We start from the raw sequence: 22,982 nt of genomic DNA, 5'->3' as shown, positions 1-22,982 counted from the left end.
TGTCGTGATGATGTGTCCAGGAAGTGATTGATTTTGTGAATAAAGTGTTTTTGATAAATGATATAAAGGAACTGAAATGTTTGCGATATTTGGCAAAAATCTGCGATAAAAATTTATCATTCCTTAGAATCGCTGTAATTGTTTAAGTGAAGAAATTCAGTTATGGCATTAAGCTTAGATTGCGAAGGACGAATGCCTTCTGTAGAAATATGGTGACTTAGGAAATTCAAGGTTCTAACTCCAAAAACACATTTTGTTGGTTGAATATTGATATTGCAAGAGCTTAACCTCTCAAATTATTGTTGTACATGAAGATAATGTTCTTCTTCATTGCGACTGGCTACTAGAATATCATCTAGATATACAAAAAGGAAATCTAAGCCAGAAAGAACTTCGTTTATAAACCTTTGAAAGGTTTGTGCAGCATAACGTAAACCAAAAGGCATTCTTGTGAATTCGAACAGACCAAACGAAGCTGTTTTAGGAATATCGCCTTTTTTTCTACAAGAATTTGGTGATACGCTTTTACCAAATCCAATTTTGAAAATTTTTTTTGAAGAAGAGGGTCGGCAGGTTCCTAATGCCATCATCTGTTCGAATTCTTTTGTTGCGATGTTGTGTTTGCGCACGTCTAAACGTCGGGGACGACAAAACGGTAAGTGTGAGATAGCGTAAAATTTTGTTTAATTTAAATCTTTCTGTAGGCCCACCTGGACGCCTAGTTAGAACAGATTCCAGAATAATACCTGTTAAGTTCTTGGCAGTGCTATAAAATGGGTCAATATAAAACCGCTGTCATAGATATCAACCAATGTGTCCAGAAAATATGTAAAATCCAGAACAATAGCAATTATTTTTGCAATGCAATTAACTAAAATCAATGTAATACAGAAAGGCTGCACGTTCATTCGAGATCGTTCAAGATGGAAGTGCCCGAAACGCAAGATCAGAAAAAAGGATAAAATACAAATCATTTTTATTTGTCATTCAAGAGTCGTAAGCAATAAAACTGAAATTGTTTCTTATAGCTCTTATGTTAAAAAGGTAAGATGATTTTGAAAATGACCCAAACCTGTTTTCAGAATATATAAAAAATACTTTATAGAGTTTATAGTTATAAAGTTTTTGAATCTTTGAGTTTGGTAGTGACTAACCTATTTTTGCGAACAGAGACTAGAGCACCGAATAACAGTAATTCTGTGACTAGAGTATAATAGGGCCGTTACCCCCAATCGAATAGAAAGACCGTTTTTCAAAAAATCGATAAACTTTGTAAAAATAGAAGGTTTGGTAACATTTTCAGATCCTAGAATTGTTTAATTTTTGCAATAATCAAAAATTCAAAATCCCCGCTATAAAAGCTTTGGTAACATTCACGAAGTTTTCGGGTAAAATTAAGAAGACACAAACGTGCATAGTTCGGATTTTTTCTTCTAGCACATACGATTCTCGTGCCATTTCGCTCATGTACCTTTTATTGATTTTTATTTGACCAACCGCGTGCGAAACGACGGTGACGTCTCCAAAGTTTTTTTAAATTTTCATTATTTTTTTTTGGGAAAACTAAAGCCCAGTTTGAGAAATAAAAAATTGTAGAAGTCTTCAATTTTGCTAAACTATCGAATAAGTCAATAAAAGAAAAAGTGTAACGGCCCCATTGTGTAGGATTTAAATGTGTAAATTCTTGACTTGGTACGAGTTTGTGGTTGTGCTTAATCTTAGAATACTATTGTAACATAATCGATTTTCAATTAAACTACATGATTGTTAATTATAGAAAAATGAGGAATTGGTTAAAGAATTTTAACTGATAAAGGATACTGGGGAGTAATAGTGAATGTAAAAGTCTTGATAAGGATATCACAAACTTACTAATATTTATACAATAAAATTCAGGATCTAATAGAAATGGTAATTCTGGAACTTCCTCACGATTTTCTATTATGTAATGAGTGTTATAAATACAGTGTGTTTAAATAGGCGATAAACTTCTTCGAAATTAATCCCACCCATTTATTAAGACTAAGAAAAATGAATTAAGAATGACATGGTAACACGCAAATGTATATCAATAGAGATAAAAATCTAAGTATTTAAGAGGATTGAAAGCACGACGAGGGACAACATAAGTGCTAATGGTATCAACGTCAATAAACAATACGCAGAATAAAAACATAGAAAGATAAGGTCAAATAATCGTTGTACGAGAAAAAATTTTGATGGAAAGGAAAAGCGTTTCTTTCATTTATATTAACGAGTATATTATAATAATAACAAAGTACTTTTTTAACTACATTTATAAAGAAAATACTAATTTCACTGGATGCTATGTAATTCACTTTATGTAATCATTATTACTAATTCAAGGAGTAACTATAAAACTATAAAAATTACCTTGCAGTAGTAATTTTTAAGATATTTACAATCAATTAAAGAGTGATATAAACAGCTTCAAACTGAAAACAAAACTACTTTCAGGATCAAGTTCTAACACCATCTACTTAAAATTTCATACTTTAAGAGTTTTCACCACGAGCAATTCGAATTACCTCCACTTTCATTGTTTCTTCATTTATTTGGTGAGATGAAACGCGTGTCTTATCAGCTTATGCGATTGCTGTCATGGTGTCAAACATGAACTTGTAAGAAACAATGTATAATCTCAGTAGTGGCTTAAGACCGGAGTTGATCACCGAAATATGCTCAGCTCCGAGGGCAATGCCAGAAGAGGATAAGAAATGATGGTTGTCAAAGAATAACGCAGGTACAGCATAGGTTAGCTTAGCGTGCGCAAAAACTTTGCGAAGAGTGTAAAGGTAAACGCTGAACGATCCTGATAGTCAGTTGGCATAGGTAAGTATTTCCTTGAGATTAAAGAAGTTTCAGCAAGAAGTGTCAAAAAGTTACCACAGAATTAACTATCCAATCCTTTTGATGGGCGATATTAGCCCATTTTTTTTTTAAATTCCATTGTCAGTTTTGCGTTTAAAGTTTTAGTAAATAGTATTCAGTCAAAGAATTTTTCTTTATTATTTTCTTTCCCGTTTTTCTATATATAAATTGATAGAAAGAATTTACGAATTCCGGAATCCTAAAACGAACTAAAGTTTAAAACAATTAATAATAAATTAATTAAAAATTAACTATTCAATCCAGTTTAAATCTTCCCATTTAACTCAACCTAACCTTTTTTTTGTAGAGAGAATCTTAGGGACTTAGCAGATACCTGTCCTCAGATCGTATAGGCCATTTTAACATTTCTTTATTTCTGCTTACTTTCTTTTTAATCCTCGTTCTATCTTGCTCGGGAGACTTGCTTTTATACTTTTTACTAATTTCTGTATTCTAAAGATAGCACTCAAGGTCATCGAGGAGCAAATATCTATCCAAAGCGGTAAAATCTACAATGGAACACTCATTGAGTTCCAAACTAAACTCACTTCAACCCGACTTAAGCCATCAAATTCAACTAAACTCCATTGCCAAATCTAATATTACTAAAATGTAAACATAACTCAAGCTAATCAATTCACGAATATAGAGCAGCTCTGTGCTATTTATAATCTTCGCGTACGGACGAAAGTAAACATCATTTATGGTAGAAAAATAAGAAGCCACATATCCATGAAAACTTGACATTTCACCGATATTTTTACCTCTTTAGTTTATTCAAATCAAATCAGGTATTTCTTGTCTTAAAACCTGCCACAAAATCATGTAAAAAGAATTTTTTAATATAAGGGGATCGATTAATGGTAAACATGGATGTAAATTTAGAATATCAAAGAGATTAATTAAATTCCATAAAGATTATATTTAAATTTTGTAAAAGTGAATTTGAAGGTAATTAAAGGGGAAATTAAAATTAAAGCTATTTATGAGTTCTTTCTCCATTACTAATTTTCTATATATCTCATATTTTTGTTAGTAGGATTAACCCATCAAGATACATAAATATAAATCCATTCCATATTAAAAATGGATGAGCTATCCTTTCTAACACATATGGTCCTAATCCTACAAAATCGATGAGATATCGCTATGGAAGGGGTAAGTGTTATGCTGACATTTATGGTTCGTTCCAAATTGTGTAGGCGTGCCAGCGATCCCTTTTCACCTCGATATTTATTTATCGTACACACGATATATCCATGAAATCCAATTTATAATACAATAATGCCTTAGGTACTTATCAAGGAATTTATACAGAACGTTTCATAAACAACCAAATCACCAATCTGAAATTACTATAAAACAATACAAAATGTAATAAAATAAATATTTGGAAACTTCTAAAGAACGTAGTAACAAATTTGGAGCAAAAAATCATGAATTGAAGCAAATTATGACACATCCAGTTTATCATTTAGCATTTATTGATGCAAAAAAATTGAGTTTCGAGGTTCCTATCAATATATATCGTTTAAAAGTATACATCGTCATATTTCGCATGGATACATTTTATAAATTATGGAGTCCAATTTTTCAACAGGCCGCACTACATAAAACATCCATTCTGGCATCATTTTGCCAACGAAGTAATTACAATTCTCTCGAAACAAAAAAAAAACGCAAATTCAGACGAAATTTCGATCGAATAATGCCAATAGCAATGCGGTCTAGTGTCAAAAATGTCGGGCGAAATATTGAAAACAATGAAAATGAATAATTGCGTACGCATGGGAGTCAAAACGACTGCGCTTGGTTTAAAAAATGCAAAACGGACACGAAATTATAGTGCGCTCAGTTTACCTGGCGGATAAATTTATACCGCGTCACTCGGAATTCAATTACACAGGCACGTTATTGCTGTTATTTTAGGCTCCAATTACATTTTAGTTGAATTTTATCCCCATTGAGTTTACTCCATCCAAATAGATATAACTTTTAACGTTTTTATTGGTTGATACATTTCAGTGGGTTCGCTTGAAAAATCGAAGATACTTTCATTTCGATTCGGCACACGTTCAAAAAAACGTTAAATAAAAAAATTGACATCCCAATCCCACAAAATTTAACGATAACAGCTAGAAAATCAATACCCTAATATGAAATGCCCTATGGTCCGTACCGCATCCAGTAGAAGCTATAGGGGAGATTTAGTTTCGTTTTCAATTGGACTCCCTTCACAACGAACGTTTAAATATTCATCCTTTCGCTTCGGACCTTCTACCTAGATATTTGAATTTATACAGGTGCGCCAGTTATATAGTTTGCCTTGCTGAAACGGTGGTAGACGATCCCTAGGATAGCACCATAAACCAGTTGAGATCGCCAAAGGATCAACCGGTCGAGGAAATTCAATTTACTCTCGAAACTAACTAACGCCAATTTGTGTGCCACGAGATCAAAGTTATTCCCAAAATCCTCAAGCACCTAAACGGCTCGTTTTCTAGTAGTTCACTTTAATTTTTAGAATATCTACGATGATTTTAATTTAAATACCATTAAACTTGGCGATTAAGTAATATTTATTTTAAATCGAAATAAAAAATTTGTATTTAATAAACACAAAATATTTAAATTTTAAAGTGAAGAGTTAAAGTCTTATGTGTATAGTATCTCTCGGAAGTAGAATATATTTGTGTTTAATGGGAAAACTATAATTAACTTGGTGCTTCCCCAGTTGGCCCATATCTTTAATTTCCCAGCGGAGACTTCCACATTTCCTAAACAGTGGAAAATAGGACATCATTTTCCAATCCAATCTCCCAATTTCTGTTTTTCCAATACTTTAGTAACCACATGACTACGATGTTCATGAGTAAATTTGTATTCGTTTTCGCCTATTTAGATCGAGTTTATGTGAAAATGTTGTATACGTATTTAAATAAGATAACACACAACTTCAATGTTCATTTTAAATAATACATTAGGTTGAAAATCGGCTACATTTATCAATTGTTTTATACGAATGGCAGTTAGTAATGATTGCTAAGCTGGATTTCCAACTACTATGTTTCCTATGTATTCCTAGTTTTACGGTCAGGTGCATCCATCATCCTTCATGATATTCCCAATATAAAAGTATCTACTTATATTATTGGTTTTCGATGGATGATATTCGTTGTGTATAAACGCATCGTTTTGATATAATATTCTATTAAGCTGCAAATCTACTACTATCGTGGTTTTACTTGTTATTTCGTTACTGCAATTTATTACATTTCATTTTCAAGTGCAATAGTTACCGCTAGATACTGACCAATAAGAGCTACAAATCACCAAGAGCATTCAATTTTACATAAAAAAAGTACTCTTATTTAAATTGTCTAAGTCTATCGGTTTTCGAATTATTTACTTTTAAATGGTTAAATGTATTTTTGCTTCTAAAATTTTTATTTTTTAACATAAGCAAAGTTGCCTTATTTTTCCGCTCATGTTTCGACAATTGCTTGTTAATTGTCAACATTGATCTAATTTCCGTGTGCAATAATCATTTTTACCAACAATACAGTTATTACCAATTTGAAAATGCCACGACATAATGAGATTTCTAATAGTGATACGCGAGAGAGGATTTGTTGTTTTGCTCAAACCAATTTTAATAGCTTAGCAGCACTTCGGGCTGCCGCTCGACAAAAAAAAAATAGCGTCAATGAAGAAGAAGAGATCCTAGTTTGAGTTGCAGAAAATTCATTATGCCCACTTTTTAGAAAACAAATAACGCAAAAATAAATATTTTCTTGACAAGATTCTGTTCACTAATAAAGTTTACAAAACGGGGCGTTTCAACTGGAAAAACCAACTTATGGGGGGTTCCGTGAATCAACATGCTGTGAGGGGAAGACATTTTCAACACGAACATAATGTAAATATTTGATGTGGTGTAATATCCAATTTTTTCATTGGTCCATTTGAATTCTCTTCCGAATTAAATGGACGTGTGTACTTAAGTTTTCATGAAGATTATCTACTCAGCTTTTACATGACCTACCAGACGCTCTAAAAGAAGCATGTGGCTTATGCAGGACGGTGCGCCACCACATTATAGTCTTCCTGTGCGTATGAATATTTTCTGCATCGTTGGATTGGCCATGGAAGTGAATATGCATGGCCACCGAGAAGTTCAGATTTAAATCCACCGGATTTTTGAATATGGTCACAATATTGTATTGTTATTAATTAATTGTTATTGTTATCGATTATTATCGTTACTAATTGCTATAGTTACTGCGTGTTATTAATTTTAAATGTTAACCTTAAAATTACTTTAAAACAATTAAAAGCAGATAACTTGAAAACCAGTAGACTTAGACAATGTACGCAAGACTACCTTTCTTGTGTAGAATTGAAAGCGTCTTTAGATTTTTGGTTCTAATTCACCTCAACTGACAAAATAGTCATGACTTCGTATCCCAAACGTGCAGTGTGTATCTAGCGCCCTCTACGAATAATCACAAAACAACTTTCAAATTCCTATTTCTCATGCTCGAAAACAGATAACTACCAAATTTTATGTTAATAGTACAAAAAGCTTCAAAATTATTAAGAAATTTCGAAATAAGAATTTAACTTTCAACACCCTGTGCCTTGAAAACCACCGACATTTGTATAAGAGATGTTAGGTTAAATCGTCATATTTTGGTGTCTAGTATCTCCGGTATTCGGATTTCCCATTCTTTCTGACTCACCCTGTATAATCAAATCACCTTTAGTACCACACGATAATTATTTGCCCCACCAAACTAAGCAAAATACATTCTTAACTTCTACCAAACAGAAAGCTGTCCTCTATGACAGTAATCTGTGTACTCTCCAATTACGATTACAACCTAACACAATGAAAAGACTTTCCAAATGGGAAAGATAACCAAGCTGGGTTCCACAAGAATACAACAACAATTAATTTAAAAATACATGTTATGTTTTTTTAACGCACTATGTATAAATATTATTAATCTGTTAAAAATCAGTACAACACACTACATACGTATAGTTATAGGTAGACATTTGTAACATAAAGATGAGTTTATTTCCATAAAACAGTGCCCAAATTCTTGTTTATACAATTAGATCACACGAAATACCGAAAAATCAATAAGGAATGGACGAAAGGACGTTTACACTGGACGAATGGATGAAAATGGAAGTTTATATTTCAATTAAGTCATAGCTTGCCTCATTCATCTCGAGTTTCCTCTGAAGAAAGATGTTGATAAGAACAGAGACAATATCCATGGAAGCTAAGAAGACCTATTTCTACAGTTATTAATAAGATCACCTAATTAATCTACTTTTAATTAATTAACTAATCTACACTTAATTAACCTATTAATAGGAATATCATAAAAGTTTATGATAGAACCTTATTAATAATATACATATGTGTATATACATATATACGGTAATACGTAGTGCTTCACGGCTGGAGAAGTATGTGTTGTTGTGGTCGATGCGAGATTTCATCCGTTCTTCCTGTTGGTTCCCTTTCTTCGCAAGATCTCACTTAGCATGTTCAGTGCGTTGTTGTAGTGTCCTGTCGGCAGACTGAGTCTGAAATCTCGGATCGACCACAACAACATATATATAGTAAAACCACGGTAGAGCGAACTCGAAGTGTCCAAAGAATAACTGGTTCGTGGTAAACGAATTTGTATAATCCGAGTAAACAGTAAGAAAAAAGTAAAAAATAAAGTTTTTTGTTATTGATTATTTTTTTATTAATGAATATTAGTATATTATTATATGTTGTATTTTGTTTTAGAAGGTAGTCGTGGACAAACTATTATTTATTATATAAAAACATAACTAGGTAAATGTAAAAAGTTATCGATTATGGCATATAACTAAACTATTTTTATTTATTTTATTTATTTTAATCTGGTTATCGCTATCTTCAAAAGTGCTCAGAACTGGTTCTGGTCAAATCTTCAAATGACATTTCAAGTGGCTGTATTTCTTATAAAACAGTCCATTCTCTGGGTGTTGGTGGTAACAAATCTAAATTTTCTTCATCTGTTAAATCAGTGTTCGGCCATGCTTTATTAAAACAACGATTAATTGTTTGTTGACTAACTGCATTCCAAGACATACCTATTGCTTTAATAGCTTGTGACAAATCCTATTTAACATTTCCATTGTTGTCAATGGTACGAATAGCAAATTTCACTAGTTTTGCCTTGTAAAATGATTTAAAATTAGTTACTATGAGCTGGTTAAGTGACTGCAATCGACTTGTAGCGTTCGACGGAAAGAAGTACACCGTGATGTTAGATAAGTTTAGGTTTTCTGTTCTATGTGCAGTACAGTTGTCTAAAGTTAAAAGAATATAACGATGTTGAGCAATCATCTTCTGATTTAGTTTGAGTAGCGATTCTCGAAACGCTTGAGCATCTATCCACGATGACACATGATGAGTATAATCACACGGTAAATGTGCTTTATCAACATTTTTAAAGCATCGTGGTTTATGCGATTTTCCCATTACCCACGCCTTGTACTTTTCAGATCCATCCGAATTACAGCATAAAACCACAGTCACTCGTTGTTTATCCCTATTAAATACATCTCGTGGGGCGTATGAATTTTTAATGGTTATAAAATTTGAAAACCACAAATTTACGGAGTCTTCGTCTACTTTTGCTGAGTCACCACACATTTCTAAACCAACTATGTATATATGATATCACCAACCGCTATGGGCTTCATATAAACCAAAGTAAGTCTCTTGTTATTATTTTTGGCCTGAAAGGCCTCAGCATGCTGCTGATCAGCATGTTGTTGATAATCTCGGTTTATTTGTGAACACTAAACCGTTACAAGTCCAAAAAACAGTAAAAAATTTCTTTGTATTATTAGATGAGAATTTGACTTTCAACAATCCTATCAACAAATGCATACCAAGAGTGTATACAAATTTAAAAGTTATTTACTCGAACAGACATTATTTGAATGCAAGGAAATGTCTCTGTGAAAGTCTCTGAAAGTCTGGTATGTATACGCTATAAACATTATGTTTAATTAAGGGGAAAGTATCTTCACCTACGTTTCATACAGTTTTTTTCAAAATGTCACTATCCTTCCAGATCGCTAAGACAATGAATGAACTTCCACTTGATTAGACAATGTGTACATCATCAATAACATTTAAAAGACGCATGCTAAATTATTGGCTTGGGCAGCAATGACGTTCACGTTTGGAAAAATGGCTTTGAATCTTCATTATGTGATTTTTTGTTATATTGTACACTGAGAAAAATGATATGGAAAATTGAACTAAATCAATTTAGTTGTTAGACAAATAGTCATTTATGCTAGAAAATTTATTCATTTACCTAACGTAACTTAGCTGACATATACAATTCTAATTAGTCAAATTTATGATAGTTAATTTATCTATTTACTGAGGTGATGTAACTAATTTTTAGAAAAAGAAACTACATCGTGGAAACTAGTTGATAAGTCTAGTTGTTGAGTAGTTTAGTTACCTAATGTATTTGGTATTTTTGTTTATTTTGTTCTAGTCTGAATTTCTATATACATTTAACAATGAAATATTTTACCTAAATGGACAAATGTACTATTATTAAATACTTTATTTAAATGTATTTTAGTCGTTTTGTCTACCTGTTTTCATCGTTACATCGATCGTTTATAGAAAATATTTCTTAATACAAACATTGCTTTTTCATCATCGAAAACGATCGATAAAGCATCTGTTTTTGAGGATTCGCTACCAACTTACAGTTACAAACTTTCTTCATTATTACGGTTACAAACCTGTAAGACTGTACTCTTGTTTTGTTAGAGGGAAGTCCACTAATATTAATACGTTTTGTGGTACTCTCAGTCGTCACAAGTCGTCATTAACGTGTTCAGGCATTCGGAGTGTTTTTACGATTTGGTAAGAAATTAAAATGGATGTGCAAGTTGAAGATACTGTAACTACTTTGTTACAGCAGTGGGAATTACACGTATTAATTCCAGATTTTCAAGGCAAGTATTTAACTATGTTTTCAATTATTTTGTTATACATATACAATAGAGCGTCGATAATCCGGCTTAATTGTGACCGGACCCTGTCCGTATTATCAAAATGTCCGGATTTTCGAAAAGAACCAAAAATAATGGACTTTTGTGGTTAAATAATTGATAAATAGATAAATAAAACCATTAATTAATATTAACTTATTATAATTTCATTATATCGTTATAAATTTCACAGAACGTGGGAAATCCCCGCGTTATATGGGGGAAAACACGTTATACAGAGACATGAAATTGCGTAGTATGAAAACGCGTTATAAGAGTACCGTGTTAAATGGGGAATCACTGTACTTTGTCTTTTGTATGTACAATCAGAAAAAGAGAAATAAATTTTTTTTTCATCGGTATTGAATCCGGATTATCGACGGACCGAATTTTTGACGGCAGACATGTTACTTGTAGTTGTATAACTGTTTTAAAGGCAGCTCTGTATATGGTATGTGTTATGTTACAGCCAAAGGAATAGACATCGACGTTCTTGCAGAACTGACCATCAACGATATTGATCATTTAATTCCTGCAGAACAATTCGGTCTACGAATTATTATTATAAAAAAGCTTTTTGTATGGAAACAACTCAACGTAAGTTGACAGCTATAATCTATAATTGCCATCATCATGCCACAATCTATAAGTTTATTTTCTTTAAATGCTTTTTATAGGGATTAACAACACCCCTAGCAAGTACAATTACTGCATCGAATTCATCATCATCAACAGTAAATAATTGGATAAATGCTAATATAATAGATACAGATGGAAATGGTAATCCTGAAAATCAACCGATCTTTGTAAGTTGTTTTATATTCCAGTTTATTTCCTAAATCATAGATGTATTTATTTTAGAAGTTAGAAAATCTCTTATTAAAATCGGTTAGTGGTCAGTTAATTTTATCAGAATATAAAGTTAGTGGATTAAGTTCGAAAAATCGAAATATCCTTACCACGATAATCGTGGAGGATTGGTTAGCGAGTGACACATCTGTAGATCGCCAATTGTGCCAAAATGTCGCAAAGGAAATAAAAAACCTATTCCCATTAGAATGTGAGGTACGTTTCCAAATTAAAACTACCAGTACACATGATTTTTTATGTTTTTAATTTCATATGCCTTTCAGGTAACGTATTTGGGTACCAAAAAACAACGGGGAAAACTAATAGAAAAATATTATTCCCTTCGAAAGAAGTATAAGCATTCACTTTCTATTGGACAGAAAAGAAAAACAGGAAACGTTACTGATGCCTTTAACGAAGCAGATACTGATGAAGAGACGTTTGACATAAATACATTTAGCGATTATAAATGGTTAAAAAACAACTACTCCCCAAACGATATAGTGTTTGAAAAGTGGATAAGCACGTTTAATGTTCGACAAAAAGACGTTCGTGACAAATCAATAGATGTTTTTACAAAATGGCCTATTTTAAAACAAAACATTGCTGTAGCACTGGTAAGTTGTTTCTTAGTTGTAGCAAAACGTATAAAATCATTAAAATAACTTAATTTTCAGATTGAATTAGATTTTAAAAAATTGCATCCAAAGCGAAACACACTATTATTTTCCAAGTGGACAATATTTGAAACCCTTATAAAAAATATATACCATAGAGATATAAAAGATAAAAAATCTCGCACACTTTTCAATTTATTACAGTCATCTAACTTAAATGAAGGTTTGTTTTGTATTTTTTGATTTGTTTTCTTATTTATATAGACATTTTAGATTCAAAAAATTACCTCTTAATTATAAATCTGAATGCCATACTTATTCCTGCTATAATTAGAACTGGACAAGACATTTACAGACCAACAATACTAGATGGCCAAGAAAGTTTCGCCTATCATTTAAAGGTATATTTAAAACTTTTACTATTTAGCAGCAAAATATAATGTGTTTAATTTAGGACAAGAGCTTCATACAAAGTTTTATTAAGAATAGAAAGGAAGTTTATGAAAAGAACCACTGGACGTTACAACCATTGATATTAGGAATAGGCAAAACAATTGAAAGTTTAGAATGCTTTTATATATACGTTAATGACATATTATATGAAGTTGAATCCTTTTTAAAGGCAGTTTCTGTCACATTTCAATTATATATCACCTTCAATTTGGAATACCCTAAACAAAGTGTACAAGTGTGGAAATTTATTGAAGAGTATTTTTATGAATTAAATTTGCCAAATAAACCAAAGAAAAGTAGTACTGCTCGAACTGCACTAATTTCTGAACTCATAAACCAACAAGGTAAGGATCAAGGTATCAATTAAAATTAAGGACAATGGAAAACGGCGTAAAATGTTTTTTATGCCCAATATTTTTTAGCGACGTTAAAACGTACACAAATCACCTAAAAATTAAACATAAATGTAAAAATGTACTTTACTACAATATACTTGAAAATATATTTGTTATATATATGTATACTTGTTTTCTTTATAGATACATCTTGATAAAGTATCTAGTGATACGGATATTAATAATAAACATTAATAGACATTTTAAACACAAAAAATGATCAAAATATTTACAATATTTTGATAAACAAACTATCGTCAATATTAAATTCAACTATTTGCAGTAGTTAATATAAATATATTATATAATACATCAAAACAATGTTGTAATAACACCTACCAACAATGGGATATTTTGACTACAAATCGTCGATATTACAGTGAAAAATTTAGGTACGACGTCTATATTTAAGTAATAAAGCTATCTACTACCATTAATAATAAATATAATATTAATAGTAAAAACATCTATTAATATTATATAATGAAACTAATTTTATTAGGTATTTATAAGATACATTTTTCGATCATTTATCTATCTTAAATTATCGAAATAGAATTAGTTTGTATAACTAGTAGTAGTAGTTAGCTAATTTTTGACTATACATTTTAGATAATATAACTAAATTTTAGGTAGTTTTCCCACATTATTTTTCTCAGTGTAGTTGATAGAGAAAGATTTGATTTAAACGTGTAAATTGTAAATTAATTGTCTGAAGAGACGGTTTATTACAATTAGTTTGTATTTTTGTTAATGTATAAACTTTCTGGTTGTTACGAGTTTATGTTTTGATAACTCTAAAGCCATTTATTATTATTGTTAATTATTATAATTCATTAATAGTATTAAGGCATTATAAATTATTACCAACCTAAATGAAATATCTACAAAGGGTGGATTTTAACGTTTGCAACACCAAACCAGATTATAGCACAAAAAGTAATGATGATGCGGAAAGATGTTATAAACGAAATGCATTCTAAATTAATCCACAGAGCATAATACATGAACGATTTTAATCTGTCCTTTGTAAATGTCAACATAAACGATTATATATTCAATCTGATTTAAATGGCAATTTGTTAAAAGTACTTCTTTTACCTAATTGTTACCTTCCTATTATACGTTTTCCTATATAATAACGTACTATACGTGAGTGCTATTATAAGCATGTGCTATTTCTTTTTTCTTGTAATATTGTCCTGTAATTGATCCTTGTTGGGCAATAAAGTGAATTATTATTATTATTAGATACTTCAAATGATTCAAAATTAAGGTGGTGTATTCAAACCTATTTTATAAATTAATTAATTATTTGACAATAAAACTTATTTAATAATTTCAAAGCAGACTCCAAGTATTGAAAATTAATCAGGAAGGAAGAAATGATAAACACATATCAACAAATCATTTAAAAATGACATTCAATATTCATTATTAAGTTATGATAAATTTCTCTTCATCCACTAGCGCCATCTATTGATATCTATTACAGCTAATAGATGTTATTTCAGTTTTTCCTAATGAATTGACTCACTTTAATACAAATCAAGAGAATTAAAATATGATGAATTATGAGAAGGATCCAAAAGTGTTTCATAAATGGAGGGTCACGAAAAGTGTTATCCTAATGTGTAATTATTAATAATTGATAATCCTTTAAAAAACTTTTGGCTTTATTTCCATTTTAATTAAAAATAAAATTGGTGTAATGAATAACTATTTGATTTAATTTATCTTTTCAATATTTTATTTAGCTTTAGTGTGAACGTTTCGATATTTGAACTATATCAACTATATCAAATGTTTAAATTTGTTATAGCGTTAAACTTTTTGTTATAAATGTTAAAAATTTTATGACTGCCCATAATTTTTGACTTATTTTAAAATAATAGTTCAACACGTAAATAGGTATTTATAGAAGTTACGATTATCCCCCCAGTTTATAATAACCGAAGCATAGCCGTTAATATCCCATTTTAGGGCCGGCTTGTCGACCGGTGATAATTTTTAACGTTTCCCATAAAATGGTCCACTTCCACTCGGTAGAATAATTGGATTAGGCCTTTATATAAAAAAGGTAATTTTCCCATCCAATTCATAACTTTTTATGTTCCGCGAATATTAAAAAAAATCATCATAAAAAAAGTTTATTCGAAAATGATTTTATAATTAATTTTGCTTCTTATCCCCAATTAGTACAAATGTGCCATATATGAGTTTAACAGTAAACAGGTTTATAGCAACTTTTTGTTGGGTAGGATCCTTTGTTAAGATCTATAGAACGTTGTTCCAGCACGATCTCGATTACAAAATGCAAACACCACGGGGTATAGCGTTATGAGGGCAGTTTCCTATGGTTTTAAGACAATGTTAAAGGGACCGACCTATTTGCAGTAATTCAACGGGAGCTTTGTGTACGTAGCGTTAAATTTAATTCAGATATATGCCGGTGTGGCTTGAATTCTGGTCGGTTCCTTGCCATCCGGTGACTTGATAAACTCGACCCCTCACGAGCTACGTGATTCCATTAGCTTCTCATAGTTACCGATTCTAATATACACTTGATTTCTCAATATAATTAAAAAAAATGTAATATTACCCTAGAAATTCCGTATAGTTGAAAATATCGATCAATTGGAACTTAAAACTAATGGCCTGAAAAGAATAAAAACAAAATAGAACGAGTTCAACAATTTTTACCCGTTTTCGCTTAACAAGAATTCATTGCCGAACACAACATGAGTTATTCGTTAAGGGTAAGAAGCAAATTTAACTGTTCCGGACAAAGTCTTTTTAATAAAACAAATTACTAAGTTTCTCAAAATTCTACTCCTAGTCGGCGCTCCCTGTTTTGTTCGAGTCGGAGAAGTGTTTTTTTCTTTATTCTTTGGTTTTGTGCGCTTAATGCGCGCCGGTCCCGGTACCTCCTTTAATGCATTTCATTTTTCTTTCGGATCTCTTTTCCGCGCTTCGACTATTTTTCGCAGTCTTCGGAATGAATAACCGGGTCTTAGGGATTTGTCCAAGCTTAAGTGCGGACGCATTTACCGTCAACCCTACAAAGAAATTCACCCTTATAAAATGCGTTCTTTTTACTTGTCACACTGCTAACTTCCACCTATCTGAACAAGGAATATTTTGTATATGATTTGTGATTTATGTCTTATATTTGTGACAATTTCAATATCAAAACTGATTATAATATAACGTCTTGTAGAATACTGATAAATAGAATAAAAAATGAATGTGAACCCTTAATTGGGCCGTTAAAGTCAATCGATTAGAAAGACCGTCTTTCAAAAACTCGATAATCTAATAGTTATCTATATTACAAGTGGGCTAGAAACAATTACTGTACGAGCGTGGAGAATTGCACCACGAGGTCGTAGACCGAGTCGTGTAATCACACGAGTACTATAATTATGCTCTAGCCCACGTGTGATATACAGCATTTTATCTGCGACTGCTAAAAATTACTAAAAAATCAATTTCTTTAAAAAAGTCTATTTGACATTATTTATAAAAATATTTTGAAATGATTGTTGACAATTTTGAATTGTCAGTTTCAACATGTTTACTCATCTGGAATAAGTGTTTCGAAATGTAAAAACATAACAATTAATGTTTATAATAAATAGTACTGTTTCTCTGTAAGTAGGCAGCACTTTTTCTTTTGTATTGTTGCTCGTTTCAATAAATTAAGTCTGTTCTGATAAGGCTAAAAATGCGTTACGTAATGAAACCAGTGCGGTAATGAACTTCATTACGTAACTCAAATCACCTCAAATGAGTGCGGTAATGATGACCTATCCAAGCAGTCGTAGATAAATTAAATTAGACGGATTAGTAACGATTTCACGTTCGAAAATTGTTTAATTTTTGCAATAATTAATATAAAAGTTTAAAATTTACCACCCGCGACTCCAGATGACGTTTTAAATAAGAAGAAAGAAATCACAGACGTGATTCCTCTCCCGTTTTCTTCTAGCGCATAAGATTCGTAGCAATGTCTCTCTTCAGGAATTTTATTGATTTTTATACGCTCCAATCATACGCTCAAATCTGAGTACTTTGAAGCCTCAGAATCAAAAATTAAAAAATATTGGGTTAATCAATTTTAAAAAACTTTCGAATAAGCCAATAAAAAAATACTTAACGGCCCTATTGTGCACTTTACCAACAGAATCTCGATAATTTGTTAATATTTCGCAGTCGACTTTTTTCTTTCCTAAACTTCAAATACTTTGGAATATTCACTTTTCACAACAATATCAATGACTTTGCTGGTGATATCCAATATTTGATTTATCATCGTGTAAGTAAATAAATCTTCGATCTATGATACGTTTTCTGAAACTGTCAATTCCCTTTTATCTTCTAGATTAATATTCATTGATTATCTTTGTAAAAAGCTTGTCACGCTACTTCAGAAGAAATCATATGTGCTTTGAGGTAAAAACATGGGTATGTCCATGATGCTACAAAATATTTAACAACCATTGGATTTTAAACCAAGTACTCTCACAGTAAATACAAAGCGTCTATTCATTTCGTAAGTGTCATTTAGCCTTTACCACATATCATTGCTATCATTGCCATCGAAACCGAGTTCTTGTGTGCTTGCAGCAGCGTTGCCAACTCTACTGATTTATCGCTAGATATCGATATACCGATATACGACTTAATCTACCAATTTTAAAAACTTCAATTATTATTTACACATCTGAGAGCAAAAGTGACAGAAGCAATGAAATATAAGAATTAAATACTTCAATACATATTAAGAGGCTACTTTACCATACAGCTCGGCAAATTACAAAAAACATACATTATTTATGAAAATATTTGGATGAAATTTTGTACATAGCTTCTTCTAACAATTCTACATAACGCATGGTGAAAATTTTTAAAGTTTTCCAAAAAAAGGGATTTTTTTCCTCAATATTATACAATTTGGTCGTTCTTTTTTAGCTTGCATGATAGTATACTTGAAAATAGTAATATTTTTCAAATAAATTTTTTCAAAATTTTTAGTTATAAAGGAATAGTTTGTAATTTGCTAAAATTGCAAAAAGGTAGCGTAAAAATGAATATTTTCCGTCAAGATTCCCACGAAGTATTACCACAGTATAAATAACAGACAGTACTCTCACTCGGTTTGGCGGGAAGATATGCGCAGCCCTCATTACGCAGGCGAGCGGCCATTACGCTGGTTTAAATCTTGCTAATCGCCAGTGTGTCTGTGAGGTTTGTTTTTGTGCAGAGCCGTAACGACAAGTGTAAAGATTAAAATAAAATATCAAATATTATAAATAATGACGTTATTACTTATATAATATATAACTCAATAACTAATGTTTTTATCAGTTCAGAAATTTAATTGCGAATAACTTTTTTAATTTAATATTTTCGACGTTTTAAATATTTTTAATGCGGACCTGTTGTGTTTTATGCCAGAATAATGGCTTCGAGGTCATTGAAAATCAATTCGCCACATCAAACGTGCCGCCACTGAGTGAGAGTACTGTCTGTTATATATACTGTGGTATTACCACCGCGTTAGTCCCGCCTCTTGCCGACTGAGCGGCGCTTACATCGACTCTCTTCATCGAAGCTCCTTGTTTTATCTATTACTTTTTAATGTGGTAGAGAAAATAATCATTTCCAAAAGTACGTTTTGAACTTTATTTTCCGTGATTTTCTACTAATGATTGTGTAATTTAACAAAATTTTTGAATTTATAGTCAATAGTTGTTATTTTATTGTGTACTATAGTGTTAGTTTAATTTAGTTTGTGTAAAGTTTTTATAAACAATGGGTAAGTATGTTCATCTAAAAAACTACCCCTTAGCATTTAAAGATGTTCTCGAAAAAGGAGTAATAGACGGTAATAATTTACGATATAAATTTTTATAAAATCTAAAATTTCATATTTTATAAACCGAGATTCAATTGAAAAATGTATTCATTCCGAAAGGTAAGTTAAATTTTATTAATTTTATTGTATAAACTGTGGCACACATAAAAAGGACTTATTTAAAAAGAATAAACCATCACAGTAAAAATTAAAACGATACATTATTTAAAGCGATACCATAAGATAAATAATACAAATGATGCAGAACCAAATACTGATGGTGGAGAATAATTCATTCAACTGCAACAAAACTCGCATTAAATTTATTAATGAGTCAAAAGCAGGGCTTAGCAGCTCATTTCTTTTATGTTTTATGTGCGGGATAAAAAAGAAGCTTACACTGAAGAAAGCAAAGAGTCTATTGAGATAAACTCTGCTGTTGTTTCTGTTATCTGTCGGTACCGGATATACACAGGCTGAAGAATTATTGTTATGTGTTTGTTATTTATGTTAACAAAAACATTCCAAAAATATCAAGAAACCGCAAGTGACATGGCATAGCAGTTTATGAAGAACGCAAGTAAAGAAGAATTAATTTAGTTACAGCTTCAGGAAAAGTAAATAAAGACTGAATAAAGACTGTAAACGCTAAACGCTCGAACAACATCAATTACGATGCATCATCCGGAGTGGTACTGCTATAAAATAATTGTATACAATAAAATAAAATACTCGTGTATACAGAGTAATTCAGGTAGGTAGCGAAAGCCGATCAGGGTAATGATAGCAATTCGGTTATAATTTATGAGTGACATTTCACACGAAGAATATAAAAGAAAGAAGAATTTATTGGAAACTTGCAAGATGGATGCATTAACAGAAATAAAATACAAATTCTTACCAGAAGCTAAAGTACCAATCAGATATGGATCCAAGAAAGGTATCTGTGCCTAACTGCATCGAGATTTGGTGATGTATGTAGGATGAGAAATGACACGTCTTGCTTAAATAAAGTTAAATCAATCTTGTACTCGAAATTTGCTAGAAATAATAACACTAAACATGGCCAAGACTATGAATGGCTTGCATTAAAAAAATTTGAAAGTAAATATAACTTGCCAGCAAACTCTTGAGCTCTATTCATCCGTAGGATGTATGGATTCTTAGTTGCAAGTCCAAATGAAACAATAAAAAACGAAAATGCCATCGTCGAAGTGAAGTGTCCAGCGAATTTCAAGAGCTTACATCTATTCAACGATGGCAAATTAAAATTTTCTAAAGATATTTCTAGTCAGGGCTGTTTTATTTATTACACTATTAGCCATATTTTGTATACTTCAATCATTATTTAATATTATTATTAATTAGGTATTACATATTATTTCATTTACTTATACAAGGTGATGCAGACCATGCAGTCCATTTTTTAAACAGAAATATTAAAAAAGTTCGAATGAAAAGTAATAATATTCATAAAGGAACCACATTTATTCAGCTATTTTTTCTTTAATTTTTGTAACTACCTGTGTTTTCAAATAAAATTACTTACACGGTTACTCTGAGACACCTGTATATCAAACGAACGCATAATAATACAACAAAGATATAATTTATAAATGTTGTACCGAACTTTTCACATTCCCTGTATTGCAAATATATCTATTTTAATATAAAATGAAGTTATAAATGTTATTTTCGTTTCAAAATGATATAAATGTTTTATGCCCCGCAAAATTATTTATTGCATTTGAAATTGATTTTTGCCTTACATTCAATTGAATTATAAACCCATAATCTTAGATGTTCTCAACTTCTTTCTCTAATTTCTCTATTAAAAAATTAATATTCTATTCATATCGAAAAAAAGCGTTAAAAAAGTGATATTTGCGTAATGTAAATTGTTGTGAACCAAAATACTTAAAAAAACAAACGTAGTAAAAAGGTGGGCTACGACTACGATTATTAATAAAAAATCAAAATAATAAATAAATTGGAAAGTCAATAAAAAGATTGATTGTAATTCGTAATTAAGAAAAATTGTTAATAAACAATAATATTTAGAAGAAGTCGTTTAATTTCTTCATTAACAACATCTACGAGAAAAAGAATCGTAATAAAATAAACACGATGTTTTTTTTATCTATAAAGGGTCGGGCCTAGTAGAAAATAAACTCCGCCTCGTTGCTTCCGAACGTCCGTCGTCTGCGCCCCTCAGAAACTGACCGACCTGGTAAAGTGGGCTCTTAAGAATAAAATTTGCTACAACTTTAGTTTTAAAAGTTGTTTTTATAACATGTTCCGTTTCCCCGAGTGTTACTATTAACAACTTGAAAAAGTAACAAATTCATCCGATTAACATATTCTCGTCATTTTCTTAACATAATGCGTTAATATTAACGCATCTAAAATCAAAAGTGCAAGAGAGCAATTTTGTTAAGAATAAAATTTTTTATAACTTTTACTCCAAAAGTTTATTTGTAATATGTTCTGAATCCCGAGTGTTAAAACCATTAAAAACTTGTAAAACAACGAAATTGATCAAATTTTCATATTTTCGTATTTTTCTTGATATTGACGCATCTAAAAGCAAGAGAGCAATATTGTTAAGAATAAAATTTGCAATAACTATTGTTCCAACAGTTTTTTTTTTGTAATATACGGAGCATATCCCCAAGTGTGACCACAAAAGTGTGATAAACCACAAAAGTTGTTTGGAGTTATTGATGTAACAGTACATCAAACTAATCGTTATGTAAATCAGAGGAATCACCTCAGAAGAATTCTAAAGCTTTGGAGAAATTACGAAATGCTTTTGGGTCCAAATTCTAATCAGGGAATAATACAAATCTCCACCTACTCGTGGTAAAAGACAGGTATTGTTAACAGCTCCGGGTGGAAAAACCGGTAGAGGAAGGCCAAATTTTTGTCATGAGATTAAAAAAATCGCCTCAAAGGCGGAGGAATTGTCAAACAATCAATGGCGAAAGGATGCAGCAAGCAGTAGGAAACTACTGCATCAAGGATCCATGGATATCGTCAGTTGTTCAGAATAATAAGTTCGTTATCATATATCTAGGGGAACAGCTACGAACAGAACTATGAAATCATATAAATTAAAGATTGGCACATGAAACGTGAGATTCATTTAAGAATCTGGAAGATGCATAATATCATACACGAAATGAATCAAAATCTCAGCTCAACATCTTGGAAATTAGTGAAAAAATATGGCCAAGGTCACGGTCAAGTCCCAACTAAGACTACCATGTTGTATTTCTTTGGTAATAAAGATAATTATCATAAACGTGGTCTCCCAATTAGTGTCACAAAAGATATTATGGCGTCCGCTTCCTACAAATACAGACGAACCTAAGGAAACTAAACACAATACAATTATATGCTTCAACAGACAAGCCTTAGGAAGAAATTGAGCTATGAACTAATCAAAGAAATCTTAAATCATTAAATTATTAAAGTAAAGAGATATCACTATGTTACTTGCGGGCTTTATTGCAAAAGTAGGCAGAGGGAGATGTGATAAGTACGTGGGTGTGTTTGGGATAGGAATAATACATGATAATCACCAACACATTCTACGAGCTTATGAAGCGCCGACTATACATGCTATACATGACTATATACTATACATAAAGATTCTCTGATCACAATCTCGTAGTGTCCGAATGCACATCAAACTCTAAAGAATAAGGCTGAAAAGAGTAAACAATATTGCTTCGATTACCGCACGATAAGCCTAATGGCTCACAAAATAAAATTTTGAAGAATCATTGAAAAAAGATCTTATAGAAATTCTTAAAAGAGAAGAACGCAAAA

General features: G+C 31.3%; 2 protein-coding genes across 2 annotated transcripts in view; one reads left to right on the top strand and one right to left on the bottom strand.

The window, feature by feature from the left end:
• The window catches only part of LOC111418754 (neural cell adhesion molecule 2-like), a 455,796-nt gene that overhangs the window by 343,777 nt on the left and 89,037 nt on the right, over positions 1–22,982 (bottom strand). The window lies entirely within an intron of this gene.
• Positions 10,867–13,410, top strand: LOC111419932 (uncharacterized). The gene is made up of 7 exons (XM_071198094.1): positions 10,867–11,571; positions 11,652–11,780; positions 11,836–12,039; positions 12,108–12,440; positions 12,501–12,663; positions 12,714–12,841; positions 12,895–13,410. Exons 1-7 carry the CDS (start codon positions 11,428–11,430, stop codon positions 13,258–13,260), a joined length of 1,467 nt encoding a protein of 488 aa, XP_071054195.1. The 5' UTR covers positions 10,867–11,427; the 3' UTR covers positions 13,261–13,410.

Source organism: Onthophagus taurus, chromosome 7 (genome assembly GCF_036711975.1).
Source record: "Onthophagus taurus isolate NC chromosome 7, IU_Otau_3.0, whole genome shotgun sequence".
Lineage (NCBI taxonomy): Eukaryota > Metazoa > Arthropoda > Insecta > Coleoptera > Scarabaeidae > Onthophagus > Onthophagus taurus.
This window is presented reverse-complemented; position numbering and strand designations above follow the sequence as displayed.

Excerpts from the sequence above, each read along its gene's own strand:
- LOC111419932 (XM_071198094.1), top strand. The coding sequence starts at position 11,428 with ATGTGTTATGTTACAGCCAAAGGAATAGACATCGACGTTCTTGCAGAA. Across the intron at positions 11,781-11,835 it reads CTGAAAATCAACCGATCTTT|AAGTTAGAAAATCTCTTATT; the intron begins GTAAGTTGTTTT and ends TATTTATTTTAG. Across the intron at positions 12,441-12,500 it reads AAAACATTGCTGTAGCACTG|ATTGAATTAGATTTTAAAAA; the intron begins GTAAGTTGTTTC and ends CTTAATTTTCAG.